This window comes from Aedes aegypti, chromosome 2, assembly GCF_002204515.2.
Source record: "Aedes aegypti strain LVP_AGWG chromosome 2, AaegL5.0 Primary Assembly, whole genome shotgun sequence".
Taxonomy (NCBI): domain Eukaryota; kingdom Metazoa; phylum Arthropoda; class Insecta; order Diptera; family Culicidae; genus Aedes; species Aedes aegypti.
Genome location: NC_035108.1, coordinates 298,383,023 through 298,409,197, shown reverse-complemented (window position 1 = coordinate 298,409,197; position 26,175 = coordinate 298,383,023). Strand labels below are relative to the sequence as shown.

General features: G+C 38.3%; 1 protein-coding gene across 4 annotated transcripts in view; it reads right to left on the bottom strand.

The window, feature by feature from the left end:
• The window catches only part of LOC5571673 (coiled-coil domain-containing protein 170), an 87,655-nt gene that overhangs the window by 35,785 nt on the left and 25,695 nt on the right, over positions 1 to 26,175 (bottom strand). For all 4 annotated transcript variants that reach the window (XM_021845483.1, XM_021845486.1, XM_021845485.1 and 1 more), the window contains exons 3-4: positions 13,727 to 14,468; positions 13,492 to 13,673 (exon numbers count right to left, since the gene is read on the bottom strand). In XM_021845483.1, the coding sequence (XP_021701175.1) occupies positions 13,492 to 13,673; positions 13,727 to 14,468 (924 nt within the window). The remainder of the gene's footprint in view (positions 1 to 13,491; positions 13,674 to 13,726; positions 14,469 to 26,175) is intronic.

Below are 26,175 nucleotides of genomic sequence, written 5' to 3'. Positions count from 1 at the left end.
TACATGAAATTCCTTAGGAATTCCACGTAAAATGCAACTGACAGCATATGGCGGTTCCATCTTTCAAGGAAAAGGGAGAACTTCTACACTCGCGTTACTAAAAGCTTGGCACCACTCAAAGTTCTTCCACAGTTCCAAATCAGGTTGCAAAACGGATCAAGAGCATGAGTGTCAGCGAAGTGAGATGACTCGCTCCCGAGTGATGTGGATCACGATTGGGTTCGCGGCTTAAGCTAAAAGAAAATGCGAAAAAGAGCATCCCTGGATCGGGTTACGCGGCATCTGATGCGAACAATAGGTGTTTACCAAAAACCTCCAATTCGTTTTGCTAGGCCAAGATGAGGCAAACAATATTTGAAAGAGACAATCTTTTTAGTGAAGCCAAGCAGTCAACACGTTCCTTGAAAAAAGTTACTAATTTCGTTGTGGGACAGTTTCCCAACGAAGGGTTTTTTTTTTGTACTCTCAAACCCCGAGTGCTAGAATCGCCACGCGTATAGGTGCATTTACGCGCCAAGTGCTGCTCAAGTGAACATCCGGTGGCTTACGAGAGAGGTGAGCGGCAGAGAACCCCCTTCCTGCGAGTCGCGATCAAATACCACCCCGACGCACGTCACTCGTACGTTGATCTATTCTAAGCGAAGCTCCATCTGGACGAAGCCTTCAGTCAGGCGGCCTTGCAGATCTCACCCAACCGCGGCTACGCCAGAAGCGATCGCCGTCGTTTGCTCGCATTCAAACTCTCATCCCATCCGAGGTGACGACGCCTCTCCGCGCAGGGCGCGTGAACCCACTGTGCAACATCCCCTTGTTGCGTACCTGTCGTCTGTGACACCGTCGCCTATCATCTTGTCGCCGGCAGTGCAACGCATCCGTCGCACGCCACCAATTGAAACCACCTCATTACCACAACAAAATTTGCACCGAACTGTAAGTCTAGATAATAAGGATAGATAGATCTTCGAGCTCAAAGTAGGGACCTCTTTGTACGTATATAAATCCAAACAACGCTGTAATCCCCTCTAATACGTTTGAAGGTCCAAGTATAACGCTTGCTTCGCTAGATTGTTTGAAACTTTCAAAATGAAATTATTCTATTCTAATTCCGGAATCTTTTCTTTGATTTTCTATTCGGTTGAGCTTCCGTTTGGGTTTGTTGAAGAATACGAAGTGTTTGATCCACGAGATTAACTCGCCCTTAGACAGAGTCTTAAGCCGGACTTGAGAAAGCGTCAGCAGTCTCTCTAACCCGAGAGTGGCGCTTAAGCTGCTGTACGTTGTGTGCGCGACACAATCGTTACACACTATCCATCGTTGACCCATAACGCGGGTAGATCACCTTTTCGTGGTGCGTTATGGGGTAAAGATCTACCAGTGAACCCTAGTCCTGACTGCTTCAAACGAAGAGAACAGGATGTTATAGTAATCAAAGGAACACTTTCAGTCCTTGTTACATTTTAAACCTTGTTAAAAGTGACAAGTCTCGGTTTTCCCAGTTGCCGAGAATGATCTTGAGACAAGGAAAAAAAATGAGTCGAATTCAACAATTTGTTTTCTAATCTTTTATTTATTTCGTTCTCTAGTTTGAAGAAGTAAGGACTAGGATTCTGATGCATGGACAATATCGGTGTAATTTCTTGGCTTTATCGAGGGATCCGATTTTGCCTGATAAAGGGGCGCGCCTGTGGAGAGTGCATGCTCCACACTCTTCGAAGGGTAGGAACCTTTCAGTTAGAATCCTTTCCTGTGATCAAGTTAGGAATTACAACTGTAATAAAACCGAATGCTTTATCACTTCTCGATAGTGACAAAGTAAAACGACATGCACTACACAAAGGACACGGGATATACTACAATAGATCAAATATTGGTCGCAGTGGTTTATGTTCCGAACAGAAAAAAAAAATCCATCGTTGCCTCGATCAGTCTAGTGAGTTTCCCGGGAAAACCATTCTCGTCCATAATCTTCCATAGCGCGCGATGGTATCATAGACCGCTTTGAAATCGATGAATAGGTGAATTGGAGGATCTGCCGCAACATAAAGATTTGGACTGTCGTTGATCGCCCGTCCACAAAACCGGCTTGATAACTTCCCACAAATCTGCTTGCCAGTGGCGATAGACGGCGGAAGATGATCTGGGAAAGCACTTTATATGCTGCGTTAAGAATGGTAATCGCTCGATAGTTCTCACATTCTAACTTGTCACCCTTTTTGTATATTGGGTATATTAGTCCCTCCTTCTACTCCTCCGGTAGCTGTTCTGTATCCCAGATCCTGGCTATCAATCGGTGCAGACAAGTGGCCAACCTGTCCGGGCCCATTTTAATAAGATCCGCTCCAATACCATCCTTTCCAGCTGCTTTGTTGTTCTTGAGCTGTTTGATAGCATCCTTAACTTCGTCTATTGTGGTGAAAAATGAATGGGAATTTGAAAGTCCCAAGACGTATTATTAATTTATATTCTCACAGACAACAGCCGTTAAGCTTTCGCATAGCACACAATCTGAAAATAGTTTCTGAATTCCAGATTGCATTTCTTTAGAGGATTTTTATCTAAAGCATATCGATACCGTATTGATTCAAATTCCGGAAACTGTATTTTGTATGGGAAATATTTCACACTAAATGTTGGCGGCAAAAAGTGGCCACTTTGAAGGCTCGTTTAATCAACATTTTCCATAGACACTTATGCAAATTTAGAAATATCAACTGACTTTGATGCCTTTCGATTAGCTTGGTGTATTTTATTAAATTTCTTGCTTTGCTTTTTATGAGCTGTACGGATTTCTAATCAAAGTATCCAGAATATATGGCAAAAGTAAGGAACTGGACAGACAAGAATATTGAAAAAGCCATGCTATTTATCTATTTATTTGAAATTATTCAAGTTGCTGGAGCGAAATCTTTTCCCAAAGTTTTCGTTTTATTTGCTTTTTGATGAGCTATACTTTACTAAGGCTCTAAGTGTTCGTAATACGAACCAAAACGGTAATTTAGGAACCAACATAATCTAACTTAATCTAGACAAACATTTGAAAGCCTAAACATCGAATGGATACAGAGGCTGAATAAAATATAAAATAGGGACACATGTCAAAGATTTTTATCCAAGCGAATTATTATCAATCTTTTGTCCCTAATCCGGCCCAACATGCTTATGCTTACATATTTGGAATCATAGATATTTTCATTCTGTATATGATAATAATTGCCATGCCAAAATTATCTATTCATACTGAAGTTTCAATGTCTTTCAAACAATTAAGAAGGAGCAACCATACATCTTGAGATTTATGAGAAAAATATTATCCGTAGCCACGTTCCTACCTATCGACATTAGGATCCTTAGAGCGGCGTACCATAGCTCTAAGCAACTGATGTCCACTTTGACTGTATTTTATTTGTACCTAAATAAAAGTAAAATAAAACTTTTTAAGTCATAAATGGAAATGACTATGTGTTTAAATTCTGAATCAAGATATTCAAGCTTTGTTTCGGTTTGCAATGTTACTTGCAACATTGGTAGAATTTCCGACAGAATTTTATCTTTATCAAATTTGCCTTTTTATTGGTTTGGAGACGTTTCCTGCTGCTGTATTTTAGATTACCTACGAATCTCTCCTATCACTGGCGTAATATTGCAAGCAAACATCTGTGCTCGAGTCAACGTAGCGTTCTTTACTTATTGGTTAATGAGAAGCTTGAGCACCGGAAGCTAATGTACCGAATCAACAGAGTGGATGCTGAAAACTGCCAAAACTGTAACGCAGTGTGTAAAACGTTGGAACACAAACTTTGCAGCTGTTTACGTGTAGAGGCAGCGTGGAGGCTGCTTCAACAAAAGACAGCAACATTGCTCAATGGATGTGTGTGTGTGTGTGATCCATCTAACCCCCACTGTCCGGCAGTGGTATTATGGAAAAAAGTTTTCAGCAAAAATGTAGTACATTTTTGCAAAAAGCTTCAGTCCGGGAGTTAGAAGGTGATAGCTCTATTGCAGATCCAGTGACCCATTTCAGAATGGCTGGAGAGACACGTCCATTCAGAAGTCACTTTCACTAACAACAAGCCCCGCATGTATGTATAACCGTTATCAAATGGATAATGATAATACATACACACTTCCTGTTTCGAAGATGTTTACTTTGAAACTGGCGCGTATTTAATTTTTAAGTAGCAATAAATATGTAATCAGAACAATCTCACCAAAATCCATCCAAGGTGGCGGTGTCATCAAATCCAATCAGCAATCGATTTTCTTCTTCTTATTTTTTCCTCTGGGTGGCATCCATTTCCTTTTCCGTGTGACGCATATACCATTTGTCGTTGCCAGATCACATTTCGAACATGTTTTATCACCGCCATTTCTAATTCTTACTTTCACTTATTTTATATAACGTAACCACTTAACATCATTCGTTTTTATTCTCGGACCATCTGTCCTTGAAACGTAGTGCCGTCGGCCGCGATACAAGCGCGACGGTGAAAAAAAAAAACACGAGGGTGCACAATGTTAACAAACCCAGTAAGAATCAGCCAAATAACATCACTCTGAACGCGCCTGGAAGGATTATTCACGTTGTTTTTCCAATATATGCTTCCGAATTGAATCCGGATGGCGTGGCACCAGCCAAATCATCGGCCAAACCGCAGAAAAAAAACGAGAGCACGAAAAATAACGCGGAGCAAAACAAAACACGACCGTTCGCGGGTAACGCCTACTGCGATCTCTCACAGCAACATTGCTCAATGGATGGCGCAGAATTCGTAAAGAGGATCTGATGAGGCCGCATCTGAATGGCATATCAAAACGAAAGACAAGCATTATACATTACAATGTTTGCCAAATATGTTATCTTAATTATGGAGAATAATAATGTTATAGACATAGGTGCACTGAATTTTGAAATGAATGTTGATGTATGATTTATTATTATGTATTTATTTTTTACGCTCAACAAGCAAATTTTACTTGTTAAAAAAAAGAGAATAATGTAGGTGCAAATAGAGAATCGGGTGCAATCAGTTCGGAAATGAAACGATGTTTCCGTTTTGGATAGGGATTCGTAATCAATATATGCTAAACAAATATGAAATTGCCCGAAAATAGTAGGAATCTAAAAAAGAAACCGTTTACAAGAATTCACAAAAAAATGTCTGCCTGTGCTTGGATAGAGAATGGGTAATGTTCGACATGTATTCTACCTAACGGTCACATGAAACAGATTATTAAGACTTGCTACCAAACGTTTCATAAAGATATACCTATCGCCATATATATATATCGCACAGCGATCAGTTGATAGTCACGATATTTCCGAGAAGTACAAAGAAGCGCTGCAAGCAATTGATACCAAATATTCAAAATGGAATTCGACTGGGATGCAGTACAACAATTTTTAAATGAATGTGAAACACAACAATTGGAGAGCGGAGCGTATACCGGCCCTTTGGTAACACCACTTTTGGATGAATCCGACAGCCAGCTGTACCCTTCTGTCGAACCTTACAGTACAGGACCAGTACATCAACCGGAAACAACCAACGATGTCCCGTTATCAACCGAAACAGATTTTACGACCATGTTGTCAATGGATATATTTTCGCCAGAGGAAGTGCAGCAGACCATTCGGGAGATTTGTCCACCGACGGAGTATTGCCAAAACACTATCTCTCAGGGAGTCATCGACAACCCAAGTAACACAATTGGTCATAAATATGTTCATAATACACCTTTCGTACATAACCGCTGTTTTGGTCCGAATGTCCAATACCAAATTTCATGCACATTTATAACCGAAAAAGCGCAAATCTGAAGGCTTTTAAAACATCTTCCTCGTCTCAACAGATGTTTTACAATACATATTTCATACTTCTGGAAGCATTCTGATTAGTTATATCAAAGTTATATAATACATAATAGACACCAGTATGTTATAACCAAGATATTTAGACATAATCTAGAATGAGAGAATACAAGCACACATTGTGATTTGCTTGAAATATGTTGACAGCTGAATTAATCGAAAACAAAACAAAAATAAACAGTGATTTCAATTGCACGTACCTTGATCAAAACAAAAATCATGAAGCATATTATTTCTTCTAACTAGTTTCAAATAAGCAAAAATAAGACGACTTTCGTGTACTAAGAGTATGATATTTTATGTGCCGGGTTAGATTTGCAGTGAAATTTAGTGTTGTACTCATTGATTATTAACGCGCCGTTCATTAGATGCGCAATTGCAATTCGTGGTGCGTGAAATCAATCAAATTGTGTTGAATTTTTGTCTGAACGGCAGTCGAGAAGCATGGTGACCCCTATCAGAAGTGTACAGTGCAAATGACAAGTGTTTGTAATGGTTATTTATAATATACCTATGGCAATTCGATGTGTTTTCTTATTAATACAAATGTGATGCTCAAAATATACTAAACCTAAAGATGGAGTCGAACTAATACTTGGTTTCCGTGCTGGAAATCGTCATTGTATTGGCGTTAATTTGTGAATTGCTCGCTTTAAAAATTGTACATTTATTATTATTTTGATCGGTAATGTATTACGTCATTGCTTTGGTAGAGATAGAAGAAAAAAATGTTGTGTTCTGAATGATGTTTTGATTACGTATAAAATACATGTCCACAACAGCAAATTCACAAGCTCGAAGCATGCTGTTTCACTCATCTACGATGCCAAATATCGTCGTTGAAACTGTTCATTCACCATAGATAGCACCTGGCGCGTTTTATTGGATAAACTATTTTTGTGAGTATTTTCTGTTATTTTCGCTTGCATGAATTATCATTTTGCTTGAATGTTCGCAACAATTTTTTATTGACTTCAATCTACAATTAACTGCATCCAAATTCGAAGAGCACCTGTTGACATTCAGCCAATGCTAAATATGTTCTACAACTGACAGAAAAAATCATCATTATAACATCTTCATCACAACAGATCAATACGGGATGTGCTAAATATGTTTTATTTTTGTTGAATCCAATGATCGTGTTTTCAGGAGCATCTTTATAACTAAAATTACTTCGTTGGATTTTTGGTTGTGTAGAAAGATTTAGCCAAGTGATATATACATAAATTGACCAGGAATATAACACGAATGGCATTTCTAGTTTGCCAGATTATTATGTTTTTCGTAAACATCGCCTAAACGGTTTTAAAACCAAATTTGTATTGGATTTTATCTTTAAGACCTGAATAGAACTTCATCTTCAAATATCTGCTCAATATGATGTTTTCTGTGTTACTTGGGAACAGCGCATATGTACCAGAAGTATCCCCAACGACAGCTCCACAACAGGAATATACGCTTGTGTGGAACTCACCAGTAGAAACACGGCCAATCCAACAGAACACAGAGACAGCGTTGCCGATAAAAGTCGAAGTGGTTGGCTATGTGAATACAGTGCAGCCTGCGATTCAAGAACCGAAGCCTGTGACTGAACAACCGAAGCCACGTCAGAAGAGGAAGATCAAGAAGGTGAACGTATTCACCAGCCAATGGTACTGCGAACCGTGTGGCAGGGCGTTCAAATCCAAAGGAGGACTGGTCCAACACAACCAGCAGATCCATTCCGGACCGACACCCCATGGTTGTAACATTTGCGGCAAAAAGTTCAGAGACATCGACACCATGGAACAGCACCGGCAGCGGCATCTGATGAAGGATAAGCCGTTCAAGTGCAGCGAATGTCCCAAGCAGTTCATCCGCCAATCGGATCTTCAGCGACATATCGGGTTGCACCATAGCGTGAGTCCGCATCAGTGCGATCTTTGCGGTAGGGTGTTCGACAGAGCGGATCATCTGACTGATCATGGGTTGAGTCATGTCAATGGGACGGTTAAAAAATATAAAGGTAGAGGATTGGCTTGAATTAGACTAATTTTAATGCATGTATAAATATTTTATTTTTATTTTTCAATAAATTTTGCCGAATAGTAAACCTGACTTTCTTACTTATTCAAATAGTCCCTGAATTATGTCTAAGCAGTTTCTCTTCTTATATCGTCCAATGCGCTAGATGGTCTCATACATTAGAAGGCAGAGTATCAATAGAGTGTCTTCAGCAGTATTTCAAAGATTATGGCGAGTTACATAAATTGCCTTATGATTTGTAACTGTGCTGAATCTTCACCTTAAGCTTTTCTGTCAGGTATATCGTCAAAAAATTTCAGAAATTGTACGCTGAATTTTCTAAATTTCTGACAGGAACATAGTACACATTTCCATATGCAATTTAAGCTGAAATTATCCATCAATTTTATTAGGAGTTCTTCCAAAACTTTTTTGTTTATGTTACTTTAGAAATGGAATTTAGGGTAAATGTTCCAATAGTGAAGGTACTATGCACGATTCAACTTCATACAACCGCTAGAAATTCAAAAAGTGCAATAAATGTACATATTATTGTTGTAACGGGAAGTAACGCACATTTACTTAATGAAAAAAAAATTACATCTCAGTAACCAATGGCATGTCAGTGAGAAGTAATACCTCCACTGTTGGTACACTGTTCCTTTAGTTGCGGTATATTTTTGATTTGTGTTTCTATAGTTCCGGTCCTTAGGAATACTTTACACTTTAACTATTGGTACAAGTGTGAAAAGTTTTAGTAGTTTAAATGGTATTCAATCAATTCTGAAGCACTTTGAACGCTGTTTTTAACTATTTCATGTATTAACAAAACAATACGTCAAAATGCAAATACCGCACCTACCCAAGTAACACAACATGTCTCATATAAATCACAATGACTTCAATATGACTAATGAGAATGTTCTGTTTCATAGCGAAAAAACTGGAATTCATACTTATATATGACTGGAAAAGCGCAGAAGGTGGGGCTTGTGCAACATATTTTTGTTGTCAAAATTATGTATCATATGGGTTTAGGTATACATGATTATGTATTATACTTTGTCCAACAAACCATTAACGCAACAAAATACTGAGAACATTTGGTAGTGGAAATGCATTGGATGGTCGACAATGAAAAAGGTAAAAGTGCAAACATTGACAAGCCTTCATTTTTGATTGCATAACTGTTATTTAACTCTAAATTAATATGCGAATCAAAAATGATGGTGAAATATACACTTTTACTTCGAAAAAATCAATTCGCCCTTATAAATCGTTCAATATACATTTTTCGACATCAAGCCAAGTAAATATTTCCAAAAAGGAATCATCCCATTTCGCAAATTAGTTCATTATTTTGTTTTCTAATACTACACTGAACTTTTACTGAACTATTATAACTTTTTTCAAAGCTTCAGAACAAAAATCTCATCGTTATGGTAAATATTCAAAATTTAATTCAAAAATTAAAGATGGTCCCCTTAGACACACTGCATGACGAGTGTTTTGGGAAAGACAAAAATTTCATTGCCAATCATTTGCCATTGTTTCATTCAAGGCAGTGAAAAATTTTCATGGACAACTAGTGTGATCATAAATTTACAGTGTGATATAAGTTTGATAAATCACTTGACTAAAAACACGTAAGCTATGCATGAACACAACTGTAAGCGAGTTAGGTAATTCCATTGAACCTTTTTCGTACTAAACAGTGGCAAACAACCACCACACTCTATTCATTCATATAAATTGATAAATCGGTATTTAGAGCATACCTTAAAAATAATAATTTACTCAAAACATTTGCTTAAAAGTATTCAGTGGACACCATATGGCGAATTTCTTAGCCGGCAGTGTATCATCCATGCTATCAAAAGTATTAAATGTCACTTTTGTTGCATTTGTTTTATAGACAACTAGAAAAACTTATATTTGACTGAAAATAAACATAATTTGTTTATTCAGAACATGTTTGAAAAGAGTATATTATGACATACATGTAACATGAATATGACATATTGAGACTGTTTATTTGTCGTACATGTCTAAACCAACCGAAATAAGACATATAACCAAACACATGTTTTGATAAACATAAGAAGACAAATATAAAACATAATATGGTTGAAACATAGTAAACATAATTAGAACATTTTCAGCAAAATGGTAGATTTGTATTGCAAAACAAATTATATGCCTTAGTAGAACATATCCCTTCAAGTTCAATATTGAAAGGTTTAACAAAACAAAATAGCGACTTACGTAAGACATGACATGTTTCAAAAACTTTCTAGCAATCATTGTAGGACAAACTGTGTATTTTTAAATTTGGATTTATGTTTTCGGTGTTACTTGGGTAGGAACACCCACAACTAATGGATCATTTACCCTATTCGTAAAGTAATTTGTAGAGAAATCAAAATCAAATATTGAGGTATTTCTGGAGTGTTTTTTGAACCAGAAATGGATAGTAGATAAATTTATAATTGTTATAAATGAAATAATATCAGAAAATTTATAGAGTTATTTCTAGAACTTGAAAAGAATACCTGAAAGAATTAAATTCCTGGTAAAACTTTTCGAGAAATTCAAGAATGATTTGCAAAATCTTTTAGTAAATCTGTTGAACTAAAATCTAAATTTCTTTAGAAAATCTCCACAAGATTCGCTAGTGCTGTTTAAAAAAGTCACTGGAAAATACTTGGATGAATATCTGATGAATTTTTGAATGAATCCTAAAAATCCGGACTATATCCCAAGGGAAACAATAATATTACTCCCATGCACGAACTGCTCGGAAAAACTTTGAGAATTTTCGCGGAAGAGTTTTCGAAATAAACAGTTAAACGTTTTCCACTAGGAAATTTATAAGAATGCTTTACCCAAGTAATCATAAGCACTAATAATAGGCCCTTAATCAGCATCATAGATGCACACATGCATTATAATAGCACTACAAATGCTTACACGCCGAATAACAGCACTTCTATTGCATACAAACCCTATTACTGCATCATTAATGCTTCTAAGCCTGATGTATACAGGCATTAAATAAGCACTATATTGGCCCTATATTCGCATATAGTGCATGTTTAAATGTCCTCCAGTGTTTTGAAAGATATACCACGTGCTTTATGTTTGCATATAGTGGTAAGAGGGAGTCAAAAATAAAACTTCTCACTACTATAATCTCAGGTTTTATGACGGGGAAAAGTGATAGTTTAAATTGGTCACTTTTCTTCCCAATAATATTCATCTTATGTAGCCGAAGGTGCAAAGGAGCAGGACTTCAACAACTCGACAATACGCAAAATGAGGAATTTTCTTCATCATAAAACAAGGATCAAAATGTGGCAATGGCAAACCCTCAAAAGGATAGAAACTACCAATATGAAGTCTAATACAGAGAAGTACTATCTGAATCATTTTATTATATTTTTGCATACTATTCGAGGTATCCATTTTCATTCATTCATTTATTTACCTCGTGTACTAGCTGCTTGGCCGCATACGCGAAACCTCTCTGGCTGCGTACGCGAAAGCACAAGATATTCGCCCTAAAAACCTGGCGAAAACATCTGACTTTTCTCGCGTGGTCTTATATTAGCATTAGTGGTGCAGAGAAGCACGGTTATATCTTTACATTATAGTGGCACGCTACTTCGCCTTTTCTGGCATTATAATAGCATTATATGCGTATATAAAACTGACATGCATCAAATGATTACCCTATATACGCATATAATGCTGTTACCGTGCCGCATTGTCGTGCTTACTGGTTACTTGGGTAAGATTGAAGGTGGATTTTTTGAAGAAAAAACTAAATATTATTTTCTAGAGAGGTTTGAACAGTATATATACTTCGGAAAGCATAACCTTTGAAAATCATGAAGTTTGATGCCCATTTTGATATGGTTCCGGATATGTTCCTAATTGACCACTTCTCCCAGGGTACCTGGAACCTTCTATAGAGTGGTCTGTGCATCTAATGGTTCTGAATACGCTGCAGGAAACATCATTTTTAAGGTTGCTGTCCGCTTGGATATACATAGCTCCGGATAATATTTACATGATTGGAAATACAAACATGACTGACCATGCTTTCCGTAACCAGTTTTACGGAAATGGTCATATTTCTGAAGATTTCCAACCAATCTTAATGCGTCCGGTGGCATTCAACTTCCTATTAGTTCTAGTTTCTAGGAAAATTGCAAACATCAATCTAACTTTACACCGCACAAAAATACAAGCGACAGAAAAAATGAAATTTGGACATGACCTCAGAAAATCCGGAACATCTCCGGTGTCCAGTGGCCAATATGCATGTCCAAGGAAGTTCCTAAAACTGGACCAAATTTACCGTCGACAGCTTCCAGATGGATCAAATTTCATCCATTTTTCATAAAGTTATAAGTATTTGAATTTGGGCAAAATGTTGCCTATCTCAATCATTTTGCATATCCCCTGTATTTAGCATTCTCCATTATTGTGAATATAAATAAAATATCTTCTTAAAAGAGTAATTCGCAGTATTGAAAATCGTATGGCGAGTTACTTAAACTGTGCATCTTTGAAGGAAAATAATCAATCATTTATGAGATCGTGAGAAATAGATTGTTTTGTTTTAATTTAATTTTGAACTTGCAAATGATTTTGCAATATACGTTTTGATGAAAAGACCAAAATTTGACATTACTTAGCAACAAAAATTTGATTATAAAGGTTAAAAATCGTCCGTCCCGAAAGAGATAATAGCCTTCCACAAAGAAAACACTCAGTTAATAATCGTGGAAGTGTTCATAAGAACACTAAGCTGAGAAGCAGGCTATGTCCCGGTGGGGACGTTAAAAACAAGAAGAAGAAGAATATATTTTTTCTGCTCTGCCAAAAAACCTTGGTTGCGTTACTGCTGTAGATCCTATGGTGTACTGAATGAAAATACCCATTTGTGCCAGGAAAATACATTTTTTTACAGTTGATTGGACTATGGAATAAAACGAACATTTTTCGATAAAAACGACATGTGGTATTTTTGGTGGATAGATCGTCTCTAGTTTAGTCGATTTGCCAAATTTCAGCTTTTTATTTTATCGAAAAGTCATATAAATAATTAAGTTTATGCAAAAAAATTGCTCTCTTGCACCAGTAGTAGCCGTCGTGTTCCAGTAGTGGATCAACGGATGGAAGCAGTTTTTAAAATGGATGTATAAAAATGAAGAAAAGCCCTAGAGATGATGTTTCTGCTTCATTCGATAGATAATAATTGATGTTCCGAGGGAAAAATGTTAAACCTATGTAAAAATTTACCATTTTGTTTAAAATTCCTTGTATCATTCCCGAACGTCTACTACTGGAGCACTAGCGCAACTACTGGAACACGTGTACCAATAGTGGCTCAAGCGATTTTATGTTAAAATATTGGTTTTATCACTCTTTTTAAATTTTTCCCATATAGTAGAGGTTGGAATCTTTCTGTTGACGCCAAAAGATCTTTGTTAAGGCTTTTCGTTATTTTGTTATGATTTTTTATAGCTTAGGTAGCCCACTAATGGCACCGGCACCGTATATGAAATGAGTTTTTTACAATCATAGTCAAGTTCAAGCGTACTCACATCATGCAACGATTGATTGTGATTGGTAATTTCTCGAACCTTGTCCCGGATATTATTCTCACAAGGCTCATTGATCCCAATGATGGTTGCTATCGTCCTCAGGAACTGCAATCTTTCGGTTTGCAATCGATCACAGCTGTTCTGCAGTCGACAACACCGAGACTCAAATCCTCGCAGCTCCTCTAAAATATAGTTGTTACACTGCTTGTCAACCAATTTCATTAAAATGACCTACCTCTGAGCTTATCCCCGTTGACTTCGCTTTCCGCTAGCCGATCGCGAGTCGTCTGCAGGTCCCGCTCCGCCTGTCGACAGCGCGTTTCCAGACCTTGTGCAAGCGACTGCAGTCCCTCGATTTGCGTCTGCAGCCGCGTCTTATCGGCCGAAGCTGCCGTTTTTGTGGTGATGAGTTCCGCCTCGGTAGAGTTCAGATGCTCACAGGTCCCGGCCAGTTTCGATCTCAACCGCTGCAGCTCTGCTACCGTTTCGCCTGCCTTGTTCAACACACACTCCGGAGTGAGATGCGTCCCGTCGCAAACGTCGATGCCCAACACGAGGCATAACCTACGCACCAGATCTTGTAGATGAGCCCTTGCCTGGTCTCGGTGGCCTTCTTCCGTGGTCAGTTCGCATTCCAATCGCCGGGCCTTGGCACACAGCTCCTTTATTTTATCCTCCAGATGCTTCTTGTCGCGATTCAGAGTACCGACCACGCTTTCGCTTCGGGAGTGTAAGGTTTTTTCGCGGGACTCGGACGCAGCGAGGCGTTGCTGAAGAGAGCTGATGAGTGAGGTTTGACGGGCACTTTGCGCTCGCAGCGCTTCACATTCGTTTTCCTTCGCACACAGGTTGCTTTTGGCATCGGACAGTTCAGCCATCAGGCGGTCTCGTTTGTAGGTGGAAGCGGCCAGCTCGCTCCGTAGAGTCGTGGCCAGGTCGATCGAGTGCGCTAGGTGATCGTTGCATGCTGGGTCCGGCTGGAAAAAAGGCGGGAACGTTAGAAGGATTTCGTTAGGTATATAGGGTTGTATCTTCCGACGTTTGCTTCAACATTGGAATTTGGTTTTACTGATCGTACGTTGTAATTACCCCGGACGTTCTTAGTTTGCTAAAAACCCATAACTTGATAATTTTCTGGTATTCTTAGAAGCATTTTTTTAAATCAAGGACCTTAGTTGTGCTAACAAGTGCATAGTGTCTGCTCCTTCTGCACACATCCCCTTTTTTCTGGCAGCGATTTTTTTATTGTATTTTCCTAAACTATTGAATCTCACATTTATATATTTTTTGTTTTACTTATTAAAAAATTAACTAATCACAAATAAGCAATATATAATTGTTCGTGATAATTCGTTCAAGTTTTGACTTTAAAGTCACCATAGCTTTCCAATCTAAGGTACCCCGGGATATGTAAAAATCCAGGGTAGACAGGACTTTTAGACAAAACTCATTTGTATTGTTTTTTAAGGGGATATTCTACTTGAAAGTTGATAACCTATTTTAATTTTTCAACGCTCGCTATAATTCCAACAAAAATTTTAATATAGGATTTGTGTTGGTTTCACTTTTATTAATTAAGGTGAAGATAAATGATGACTTTTCGATCAAATTCTCAACGTCATGGGTTGTCTGGTTCTTCAAATTCATGCTCTTTAAAATTTGAGTATTGGCTTCGATTTATTTTTACCTTAACAAGATGACAACGCCTATTTATATAGTTCTAAAATTCTAATAATAAAATACAACAATTTCCAGCATTGACAACTAAGTGGGGATACTGTATGATGTATACCGCTCATTGACCAAATAACACTCGGTATCCAAATTTCTGTTTGTGGGAAATCCTTGAAAACGTAATTAGAAAACCGTATCAAATAGAAATGAGTTGTTATACACATTTAGGCATAACATTATGTGTTCTTCGATACTACCGCTGAAAAGGACCCAAGTAGCCATGTTGCTCAAGTTGCAATTTACCTATGTTTATAAACGTGGTATATACGTTGTACCGAAAACGGGCCACTCTAAATAAATTGTAATGATTCTCTCCGGTCCCAATGAATTGTTTCCACTCTGAAGACAGTTGAAGTCGATGGGTACGACAGAACGGTCGCCTGCTCGTACCTTTTAATAAACGGTTGAATTGAGGCGTTCGTTTTTTTCAATGCAGTGTTCGAAAACTTAAGAGAAGTCTTGGATAATTAGGTTTAATTCCCTTGAATCCGTATATACATATATACAGTAATACCTCGATATAACGTAACTCGATTTTTATTTTCGTTACGTTATATCGAAGCAAAATATTTTTTTTCTGAATTTTGTTCATCATGTATTGTTTGGTGAGAAAATGGGTCTTACATTGATATTATTGAACTAGCAGGTAATTTCAGTTTATCTCACATATGTTTTTAAAATATTTTTCCGTATGAAATTTTCTTATATTTTTCTTTTTGTTTTGTTTTTTACTTTTACCTTTTTATTTCAGTATTCCCTAATGAAATGTATTCAGGAAAAAACTTTGGAGGAATCCTTGAACACTCGGAGAAACTATACATAAATGAGATCTTTCAGAAATCCTTAAAAATGTTAATGTTGAGCAATCCATGAACATTTCTAGCAAGCAGTTATGGAATTTCAAGAATTTTGTTATGAGGAACTCGTGGTAAAACTCTTTTTGTAATTTCTGGACAGAATTTTAGAATGAATGTCCCAAGAATTCTTTGAAAAATGTTTTTTTAGAATTCATGAAGAAATCACTAGAAAACTGTCAAAAACAAGAACTATCTTCGAGTAATTTTTCATGCGAAAGTTTCTGAACGAATACGTTGTAAATTTTCGGTAGTATTTAAGGAGAGATTTCTGGAGGATCTCCGGAGGAGGATGCTCAGTAGACTGATGCAAATTTTGAATTTTTTGCTCCCCTATGCTTAAACGATGGTTTTTATGGTGAAAATGATCCTCCCAAAATTTGAAGTGATTCAGACGAAATTTGTTTGTGCACACGCTATTTGAAGTTTATATGGAAATTACTATGGGAGAGGCAAACCTTTTGTGTTCAGTCCTCTAACTGCTCGTCATAATAATCTATGAAAAAGTGAACACACTCATCTCATGTGAAAACTTCCCAGCTACAACTTTGCTGAAGACCACATTTCGATGGGACGTAAGGATAATTTGTTATTATTGATAACAAAGTCTAAACCATGCTGAGATGATCATTCAATTACATTCAGAGCAACACTGCTTTTTTGCTGTAGAACATAGTAGCCTGGACTACTTTGTTCTATTCTTCCCGCCAGGAGCACCACTGTTGCCTGCCGAACAGTTGGTGAAGCATGCTACATGCAAACCAACTTTATGATGATGAATAACAATTTATCCTGACGTCCAATCAAAAAGTGGTCTTCGGCAAAGTTGTAGCTAGAAGGATTTCACATAAGAAGCATTTATTCACTTTTCCATAAAATATTATGACGAAGAGATAGAAAGCTGAACACAAAAGATTGGTGTTTTCCATAGTAATCTCCATACAAACTTCAAATGGCGTGTGCACAGCCAACTTTCTTCCGAATCACCTCAAACTTTGGGAGGATGCTATTTACTATAATTAAAATCGTTTAAGCATAGGGGAGCAAACATTTCAAAATTTGCATCACTCTAATGCTCAGTTTTTGGAATCCCTGAATATATTTTTGTAATAAAAAAAATCCATAGAAAAATCTTAAAAGACTTATCGTCTTCAAGAATTACTTGAAGAACCCAATGAAATCATTGGAATCTTTCTTTAGAATTCGTGTTGGAATGAATGAAAGATTTCATTTCACAGAGAATCCTTAAAGAATCTAAAGTAGTATTAAGAATGGTTTCTGCATAAATATTTGTAAAAAGTTCTGCAGAAAATCAAAATTAAATTGGTGGAGAAATGCCAAGAAAATTGTTCTTCAGGTTTCGGACGAATATCTGTACGATTTTTTAAATAATTTGTAGAGCATTCCAAGAATTATAACTGGATTGTTCTTTTAAAAGCCCGCTGGAAGAATTCATGAAAAAATGCTGAAATAATTTATAAATTTCTAGACTCCGGAAAAGTATAAGGTATCATATGTGGAATTCTTTGTAGAATGCATAGTTGAATCCACTTTGTATCCTGGAGAAATAACACATCAACTCAACTTGTAGAATTTCTGGAATATCCCTGTCGGAATTATTTTAAGAATAGGTTTTAAGTTTATACATGAATACCAGGACAGATTAAGATAAGCCCATGGAGCAACCATTCCATGAAAAACCGATCTAGTGGCTCACCGAACTCTGTGAAAATTTGCTATTGTGTACATTATCCGAAATAAGGATACACGTGTTTTTGAATTTTTTGATTAAGGTGACCATTTCCGAAAAAGGGTGACTAGAAAAATCGCGAGTTTGCAAAATTTTAATTTACGAAAAAAATCATAACAATTGAACCGCTTGACGGATTTTCAATTTTCTTGGACGAAATGAACGCTGAAGATTTTGAAATTTCAAAATAATTGTTTATTTTTTTACATGGAAAAAGTCAAAAATTTCCGTTTTTTATGTTTTCAAGAGGCTATTACTGTACCCATTTTTTTCTTGTAAGTTCAGAAAATTTTACGTTTACTGTTAAATTTTCAGCGATGCATGTTTTTTAGTTTTTGAGATATTTTTTTTTTAAATCAGTTATTTTTTCATCGGAATACACTGCAGTGCAGTGTAGGTCTCAGTGCATTATATTTTTTATTTAAAAAAAAACATAACTTTTCAACAGCTCAACCGATTTCCAATCTTTTTTTTATGGAATGAAAGCTTAAGATTTCAAATTTTCAGAATTCTGAAGAAATTTTTTTTACATGAAAAAATACAAAAATTTCATTGAAAAAAAAACAGAATTTTTATTGTTTCAAGTAAAATGAGAACAACAATAGCCCCTTGGTCCCAAAGCCTTCAAAACACGAAAAACGGAAATTTGTGATTTATTTTTTCATGTTAAAAATAAACATTTTTTTGTGAAATTTTATATTTTTCTTGAAAAGTCCAAGAAAATTGAAAATCGATCAAACGGTTCAAAAGTTATGATTTTTGGTCACCCTATTTTGGAAATGGTCATCCTAATCAAAAAATGCAAAAACACGTGTATCCTTATTTCGGTTAAGGAACAAATCGCAAATTTTCACGGAGTTCGTTGACCCACTAGATCGGTTTTTCATGGAATGGCTGTATAGCTAGCATTACTGTATAACTACAATTAATGATGATTTAGAGTAGGAAAAGGTCCAACAAATGTCGAGTTAATGTTACAAGTCATAACTTCTTCAATATAGCTCTTGTGGGACCCTTTGCCACATTAAATTACCTTTAATTCATTTTATACAGTAATGCTACTTAGCTTTATATACACCGTTTATAAACATAGATTGCAATTTGAATGGAATGGTTACTTGGAGATTGATTCTAAATATTTGGGAATTGATTGAAAATTTTGGGGAACTGGGGGTAATTAGTCCATGTCAAGAATTAAAGCGATTCAAGATGTTAGAAACAATCATATATAAACAACTACCGTAAAACTAAACATAACATATACTTTGCAATTGGATTGAAAGGACAAATTGATGTGAAATTTGCGAAAAAGTTACACGTTTTCTCGGTGCGAATGTTTAACTTTACGGTCGTATGGTTAGTCGTAAACCACAAATCATAATAAAAAAATAATGGTCTTTTTTTTTTTTAAATTTCTTTATTAGTATCATTCCCAACATTACATTCATTTCTTATATCTAGGTGTTCTGTGTTATTTGACAACACTATCATCCTAATTTGGTAAAACAAATTTAAGATTTAATTAACATTTTGTTAACAACATATTACATTTCATTTGCCGTAGCAGTTCAGTTTTTTTACAGGTGAGTTGATTTCACCTGCTTATAAGAGAAAAAAAAAACCTTTTTAATATACTTAACCTAACTTAACCTAAACATATAACGCATTAATCGTGGCAATAGAAGATTGTAACGATTTTTGCCTGAAATTATTAATGATTGTATTTGACATTTGTTCCAATGTTTCAACATTGGATATTCTATGTAACTCATTGGTACTATACCAGGGAGGAAGCCTCAGAATCATTTTCAAAATTTTATTTTGAATTCTCTGCAGAGCTTTCTTCCTGGTATTACAACAGCTAGTCCATATTGGTACAGCATACAACATGGCTGGCCTGAAAATTTGTTTGAATATCAACAGCTTGTTCTTAAGACAAAGTTTTGATTTTCTATTAATAAGGGGATAGAGACATTTTACATATTTATTACATTTGGCTTGAATGCCCTCAATGTGATTTTTGAAAGTTAAATTCTTATCTAGCATGAGCCCTAGATACTTAACTTCATCTGACCAATTTATTGGAACCCCTCTCATCGTGACAACATGTCTACTTGAGGGTTTCAAATAAAGAGCTTTTGGTTTATGTGGGAATATTATTAGTTGAGTTTTGGAAGCATTAGGAGAAATCTTCCATTTTTGCAAGTATGAAGAAAAAATATCCAAACTTTTTTGCAATCGACTACAGATGACACGCAGGCTTCGACCTTTGGCGGAGAGGCCTGTGTCATCCGCAAACAAAGATTTTTGACATCCCTGAGGTAGCTCAGGTAAGTCAGATGTGAAAATATTGTATAATATTGGTCCCAAAATGCTGCCTTGAGGAACACCAGCTCTTACAGGAAGTCTTTCAGATCTGGAGTTCTGATAATTAACCTGAAGTGTACGATTTGACAGATAACTTTGAATTATTCTAACAATGTATGTTGGAAAATTAAAGTTTTTTAATTTTACAATCAAACCTTCATGCCAAACACTGTCGAATGCTTTTTCTATGTCTAGAAGAGCAAGACCAGTAGAATAGCCTTCAGATTTGTTGGAACGGATCAAATTTGTTACACGTAAAAGTTGATGAGTGGTCGAATGTCCATGGCGGAATTCGAACTGTTCATTGGCAAAAATTGAATTTTCGTTGATGTGGGCCATCATTCTGTTCATAATAATCTTTTCAAAAAGTTTACTGATGGAGGAAAGCAAACTGATTGGACGATAGCTAGAAGCTTCTGCAGGATTTTTGTCTGGTTTTAAAATTGGAACAACCTTAGCATTTTTCCACTTGTCAGGAAAATATGCTAATTGAAAACATTTGTTAAATATATCAACTAGAAATGATAAGCTACTTTCTGGAAGTTTCTTGATGAGGATGTAAAAAATTCCATCATCGCCAGGAGCTTTCATGTTTTTGAATTTTTTAATAATAGTTCTCACTTCTTCCAAATCAGTCTCCCAGGCATTTTCGAAAACGTTCTCTTGATTGAGAATATTTTCGAACTCCTGAGTAACTTCATTTTCAATTGGACTAGTAAGTCCTAAATTAAAATTGTGCGCACTTTCAAACTGCATAGCAAGTTTTTGAGCTTTTTCGCAATTAGTTAGTAATAATTTGTTTTCCTCTTTCAATGCCGGTATTGGCTTCTGAGGTTTTTTCAAGATTTTCGATAATTTCCAAAAGGGCTTAGAGCCAGGGTCCAATTGAGAAATTTTATTTTCAAAATTTTTGTTTCTTAATTGAGCAAAACGTTTCTTGATTTCTTTCTGCAAATCCTGCCATATAATTTTCATAGCAGGATCGCGAGTGCGTTGAAATTGCCTTCTCCTCACGTTTTTAAGACGGATCAAGAGTTTAAGATCATCGTCTATAATCACGGATTCAAATTTTACTTCACATTTTGGAATTGCAATGCTCCGGGCTTCAACAATGGAATTTGTTAAAGTTTCAAGAGCATTGTCAATATCAAGTTTAGTTTCTAAAGAAATGTTAACATCAAGATTGGAATCAACATACGTTTTATATATATTCCAGTCGGCTCGTAAATAATTGAAAGTGGAGCTGATAGGATTGAGAATCGCTTCTTGGGATATTTGAAATGTAACAGGGACATGATCAGAATCAAAATCAGCATGAGTAATCAGTTGGCTACAAAGATGACTAGAGTCGGTTAAGACCAAATCAATCGTAGATGGATTTCTAGAAGAGGAAAAACATGTGGGGCTATCAGGGTATTGAATTGAGAAATATCCTGAAGAGCACTCATCAAATAAAATTCTGCCGTTGGAATTACTTTGAGAATTATTCCATGACCGATGTTTGGCATTAAAGTCACCAATGACAAAAAATTTTGACTTATTGCGAGTCAATTTACGAAAGTCAGTTTGGAGCAAATTAACTTGCTGCCCAGAGCATTGAAAAGGCAAATAGGCAGCTATGAAAGTATATTAACCAAACTGTGTTTCAACAGAAACACCTAAAGTTTCAAAAACTTTAGTTTTAAATGATGAAAACAGTTGATGTTTTATAAGCCTATGAATGATGATTGCAACTCCCCCACATGCCCCATCAAGTCGATCATTACGATAAACAAAAAAGTTAGGATCTCTTTTGAGTTTAGATCCAGGTTTTAAATACGTTTCGGTAATAACTGCTATATGCACGTTATTGACCGTAAGAAAATTAAACAGCTCGTCCTCTTTACCATTCAGAGAACGAGCATTCCAATTTAAAATATTTAAATTATTATTTGGATCCATTAGAAAAACGTAATCCAATAACAATTTGATTTGTAAATTTTACACCTACTTGGACTGCTTCAGTCATAGTGGTGGCTTTGAACATTGCATCAATCATTAGATTCAATTGTTCAGTTAGAAAATTAAAATCAGAGGCAGACATGTCATGTGATTTCCCATTGGAATTTCCGGTAGACGAAGAAGTGGAGTTACCTGTGGCGGTAGGGTTTTTTCCATTTGATTTGAAACAAGAAGAATCGGTACCCATGGATCGAGCAGGGGAGGAGTTCGAATTTCCTGCTACGATATCGGCAAAGGATTTACCGTGGGTAGATACATTCGAAATTGAAAGATTCGAACGGCTACCCGACGGATTAAAATTTGTTTGTGAATGAGCATGATTATGATCTTCCTGATGGGTATGATTCATGATCAAGCGATCGTTAACTGAAAAATGAGCATTGTTCGATACTCTACCAGGCAAATTCCGGAAACGACCGTTATCGTAACGGATATTATCTTTCATCTGCCTGGCACGAGCCTCAATGACCTTTTTGCGTGAAGGACAATTCCAAAAATTGGACTTATGGTTAGCTCCGCAATTACAACATATGAATTTGGTGGTATCTTCCTTCACTGGACAGACGTCTTTGGCGTGAGAAGAACCTCCGCAAATCATGCATTTAGCATCCATGCGACAATTTTTTGTACCATGACCCCACTTTTGGCACCGACGGCACTGAGTGGGGTTCTGGTAATTTCCTCCAGGTTTCTGGAAATGTTCCCATGTCACACGGACATCAAACAAAAGTTTTGCTTTTTCTAAAGCTTTAATATTTTTTAGTTCTTTTTTATTAAAGTGAATTAAATAAAATTCTTGAGAAAGCCCTTTCCGAACAATGCCAGATTGGGTTCTCTTTTTCATAATGATTACTTGGACTGGGGAAAATCCAAGTAAATCATTTATTCCATTTTTGATCTCTTCAGGTGATTTATAGTCACTTGAGAGACCTTTCAAGACAACTTTGAACAAACGTTCAGTTTTGTCGTCATAAGTAAAAAATTTGTGCTTCTTCTCTTCAAGATGTTTGAGAAGAAGCTCACGATCTTTAAGAGTTTCCGGCAAAACGCGACAGTCTCCTTTCTTTGCGATTTGGAAGGAAACCTTGATTCCCCTAATGGAGTTCAAGATCTCTTGCCTAAATCCCCCAAATTCGGAACAACTGGATACCGCAAGACATTCGTCTTTGGTGGTACCCTCTGCACTCGACGAGTGTATTTTTTTTTCCTTCTAAGCAATGGATGGATAATCTGCTTAACAGACTCCGGACCGAGGTCCGGGAGTGTGGGGTTGGGGACCATTTACTACGTGCAAGCAGTAAACAGGACTACACCCCCGACCCACTAAACCATTTCCATTGCCGCCAAACCCTTCGTCTCTCCGGGACCACCAAGAAGGCATTGCTTCGGAGAGGGGCTATTGCACATCGCATCCTCCAGGTTAGCTGCGTAGCCATGCAGCAACGAACATCGATGACACGCTTAGGGGGGTTCACCAAGGTAGCATGCTGGCGCTTTGCCAGCTTCCCAGGTGGTCCTCACTTCCCATTGTCCGCTGACGGCGGGCAGGGTCGACCACTACGCCCAGCTGCACCGCAGGTATCAAGAACTGATACTGCGGACTTCGCAATTTGACCTACTGAAGGCTCAGGCCCTATCAGCTAGCACCATCTGGGATTGCTGACAAAGGAGCCTCCACCTGCCCCGAACAACCAGAGGCTCGTACCAACCCAGTAGGCCGGCGCCACGACAGCAGCGCTAACAGGATGTTCTCCCCGCGGCCACTTAATCGCTGTAAGGATTTTGACCGTAGGGCACCGGTATGACCTACGTAGCCGACTGCGAACCCTTGGACTGCAACACCTGTTGATTAGTGTCTGCACTAGTCACTCCTCGAGTCCACAAGCCACCTCCTTTGGAGTTCCGAGACGATGTGGGTGATAGCCGATAAAACGGCATTCCAGCCAAACTCGTCTTCACACATCCTCTGAACCAAATTGTCCGGATTCGTGTCCAGACCGCATGTGGCAAACATGCGGTCACGCATTGTGCGGAAACGCGGGCACACGAACAAAACGTGTTCCGCCGTTTCCTCTAAACCTGCACAAACTGGACATTCGGGAGAACCCGCATGACCGAAACGGTGTAGATACTGTCTAAAGCAACCATGGCCCGAAAGGACCTGCGTCAGGTGGAATGTTAGTCCCAGATGATATTGACCCAGATATCTAACCTCGGAATCAACCTGTGAGTCCACACTCCCTTGGTGGAACTGTCCCACGCGCGCTGCCATTTGACCATGGAGGCCTGTCTGGCAGTCCTGCGCATGCCTCTTGTGCCGCGCCTTTCGAAGCACTCTATGTCTTCCATGATAAGGATACCAATAGGCACCATACCGGTAATGACACAGAGTGCATCGTGTGACACGGTACGATACGCGCTCGCAACCCTCAGGCACATTAGCCTATAAGTACTCTCTAGCTTGCTACGGTAGCTATCGGTACTCAAAGCCGTGCCCCAAGCCGGGCCACCATACCTCAGTATGGGCGAGGCGACACTGGCCAGAAGCTTACGCTTACTGGCGTACACCGCAGAGCTATTGGACATCATCCGGGACAGTGCCACAATAGCTGTGGAGGCTCTCTTGCAGGCATAATCGACATGGCTACCGACGGTAAGCTTGTCGTCGATCATCACCCCCAAGTGTTTGACGGAGCGCTTCGAAGTTATTGTGCAGTCGCCTACACTGATCACCGCTTGTTGCACCGACTTTCGGTTGTTGACAGCCTCAGTTTTGTGGTGAGCCAATTCCAGTTTCCTGGACCTCATCCACTTCTCCACAATTGCGATCGAGTGTGCTGCAGTCAATTCCACTTCTTCGATCGATTCACCGTAGACCTCCAGCGTAATATCGTCGGCAAAGCCAACGATGACCACACCCGCCGGGAATTTTAATCTCAACACCTCGTCGTACATGACATTCCATAACACAGGACCCAGGATGGAACCTTGCGGGACTCCTGAGGTTATGTGAAAGCACTTCCGACCCACCTCTTTGTCATAGACTAATACCCGATTCTGGAAGTAACTTCCGAGAATCTTGTACAGGTACTCGGGTATCCCCAGAGGCAGGAGCGCATCAGCAATAGCCGCCCAACTGGCACTATTAAATGCGTTCCTTACATCCAGAGTCACTACTGCGCAGTAGCGAATACCCCTCCTCTTAAGCTGGAGTGCTATCTCAGCGGTTTTCTTAACCGTCAGAATAGCGTCTACGGTGGACGTCCCTTTCCGGAAGCCGAACTGGTTGCTTGAGAGACCATTTACACCCTCAGTGTACCTCGACAGTCTGTTGAGGATGATCTTCTCGAGCACTTTCCCCACCGTGTCAATCAAGCATATTGGTCTATACACCGACGGGTCACCGGATGGTTTCCCCGCCTTTGGCAATAGTACCAAGCTCTGCCTCTTCCACGCATCTGGAAATACTCCCTCGTCCAGGCATATCTGCATAGCAGATCTGAACATACCGGGAGCCTCCAAGATTGCGACTTTGAGGGCCAGGTTTGGAACTCCGGCCCAGGCATTGAAGTCACCCGCTATTACTACTGGCCTTCGCCCTGTCAGTGCGGTCGTCATACAGTCCAGCATCAGCGTGAACCGCTCGGTCGACCAACCCGTTGTCCATATCGCCGCCATTTTTCCGGATCCATCCACGACCCAGTTGCCGTTGCCGGCGGGTACTCGGTATGGGTCCGATATGATGGCGATGTCCGTCCCCCACTCAGCAACTGACTGATACAGCAGTTGCTGAGCTGCGTCACAGTGGTTCAGGTTCAGCTGCGTTACCTGCACTGTGACTTTTCGTTGATGGCTCGTTTGAAGGTCGGGCACCTTGAGCCTCCCGTTGGATGATTGTTGTTCACGGACTTGCCGGAACAAATCAAGCACTTGGGAGGGTTCTTGCAGCCTAGTGCCTTATGACCTTCCTCACCACAA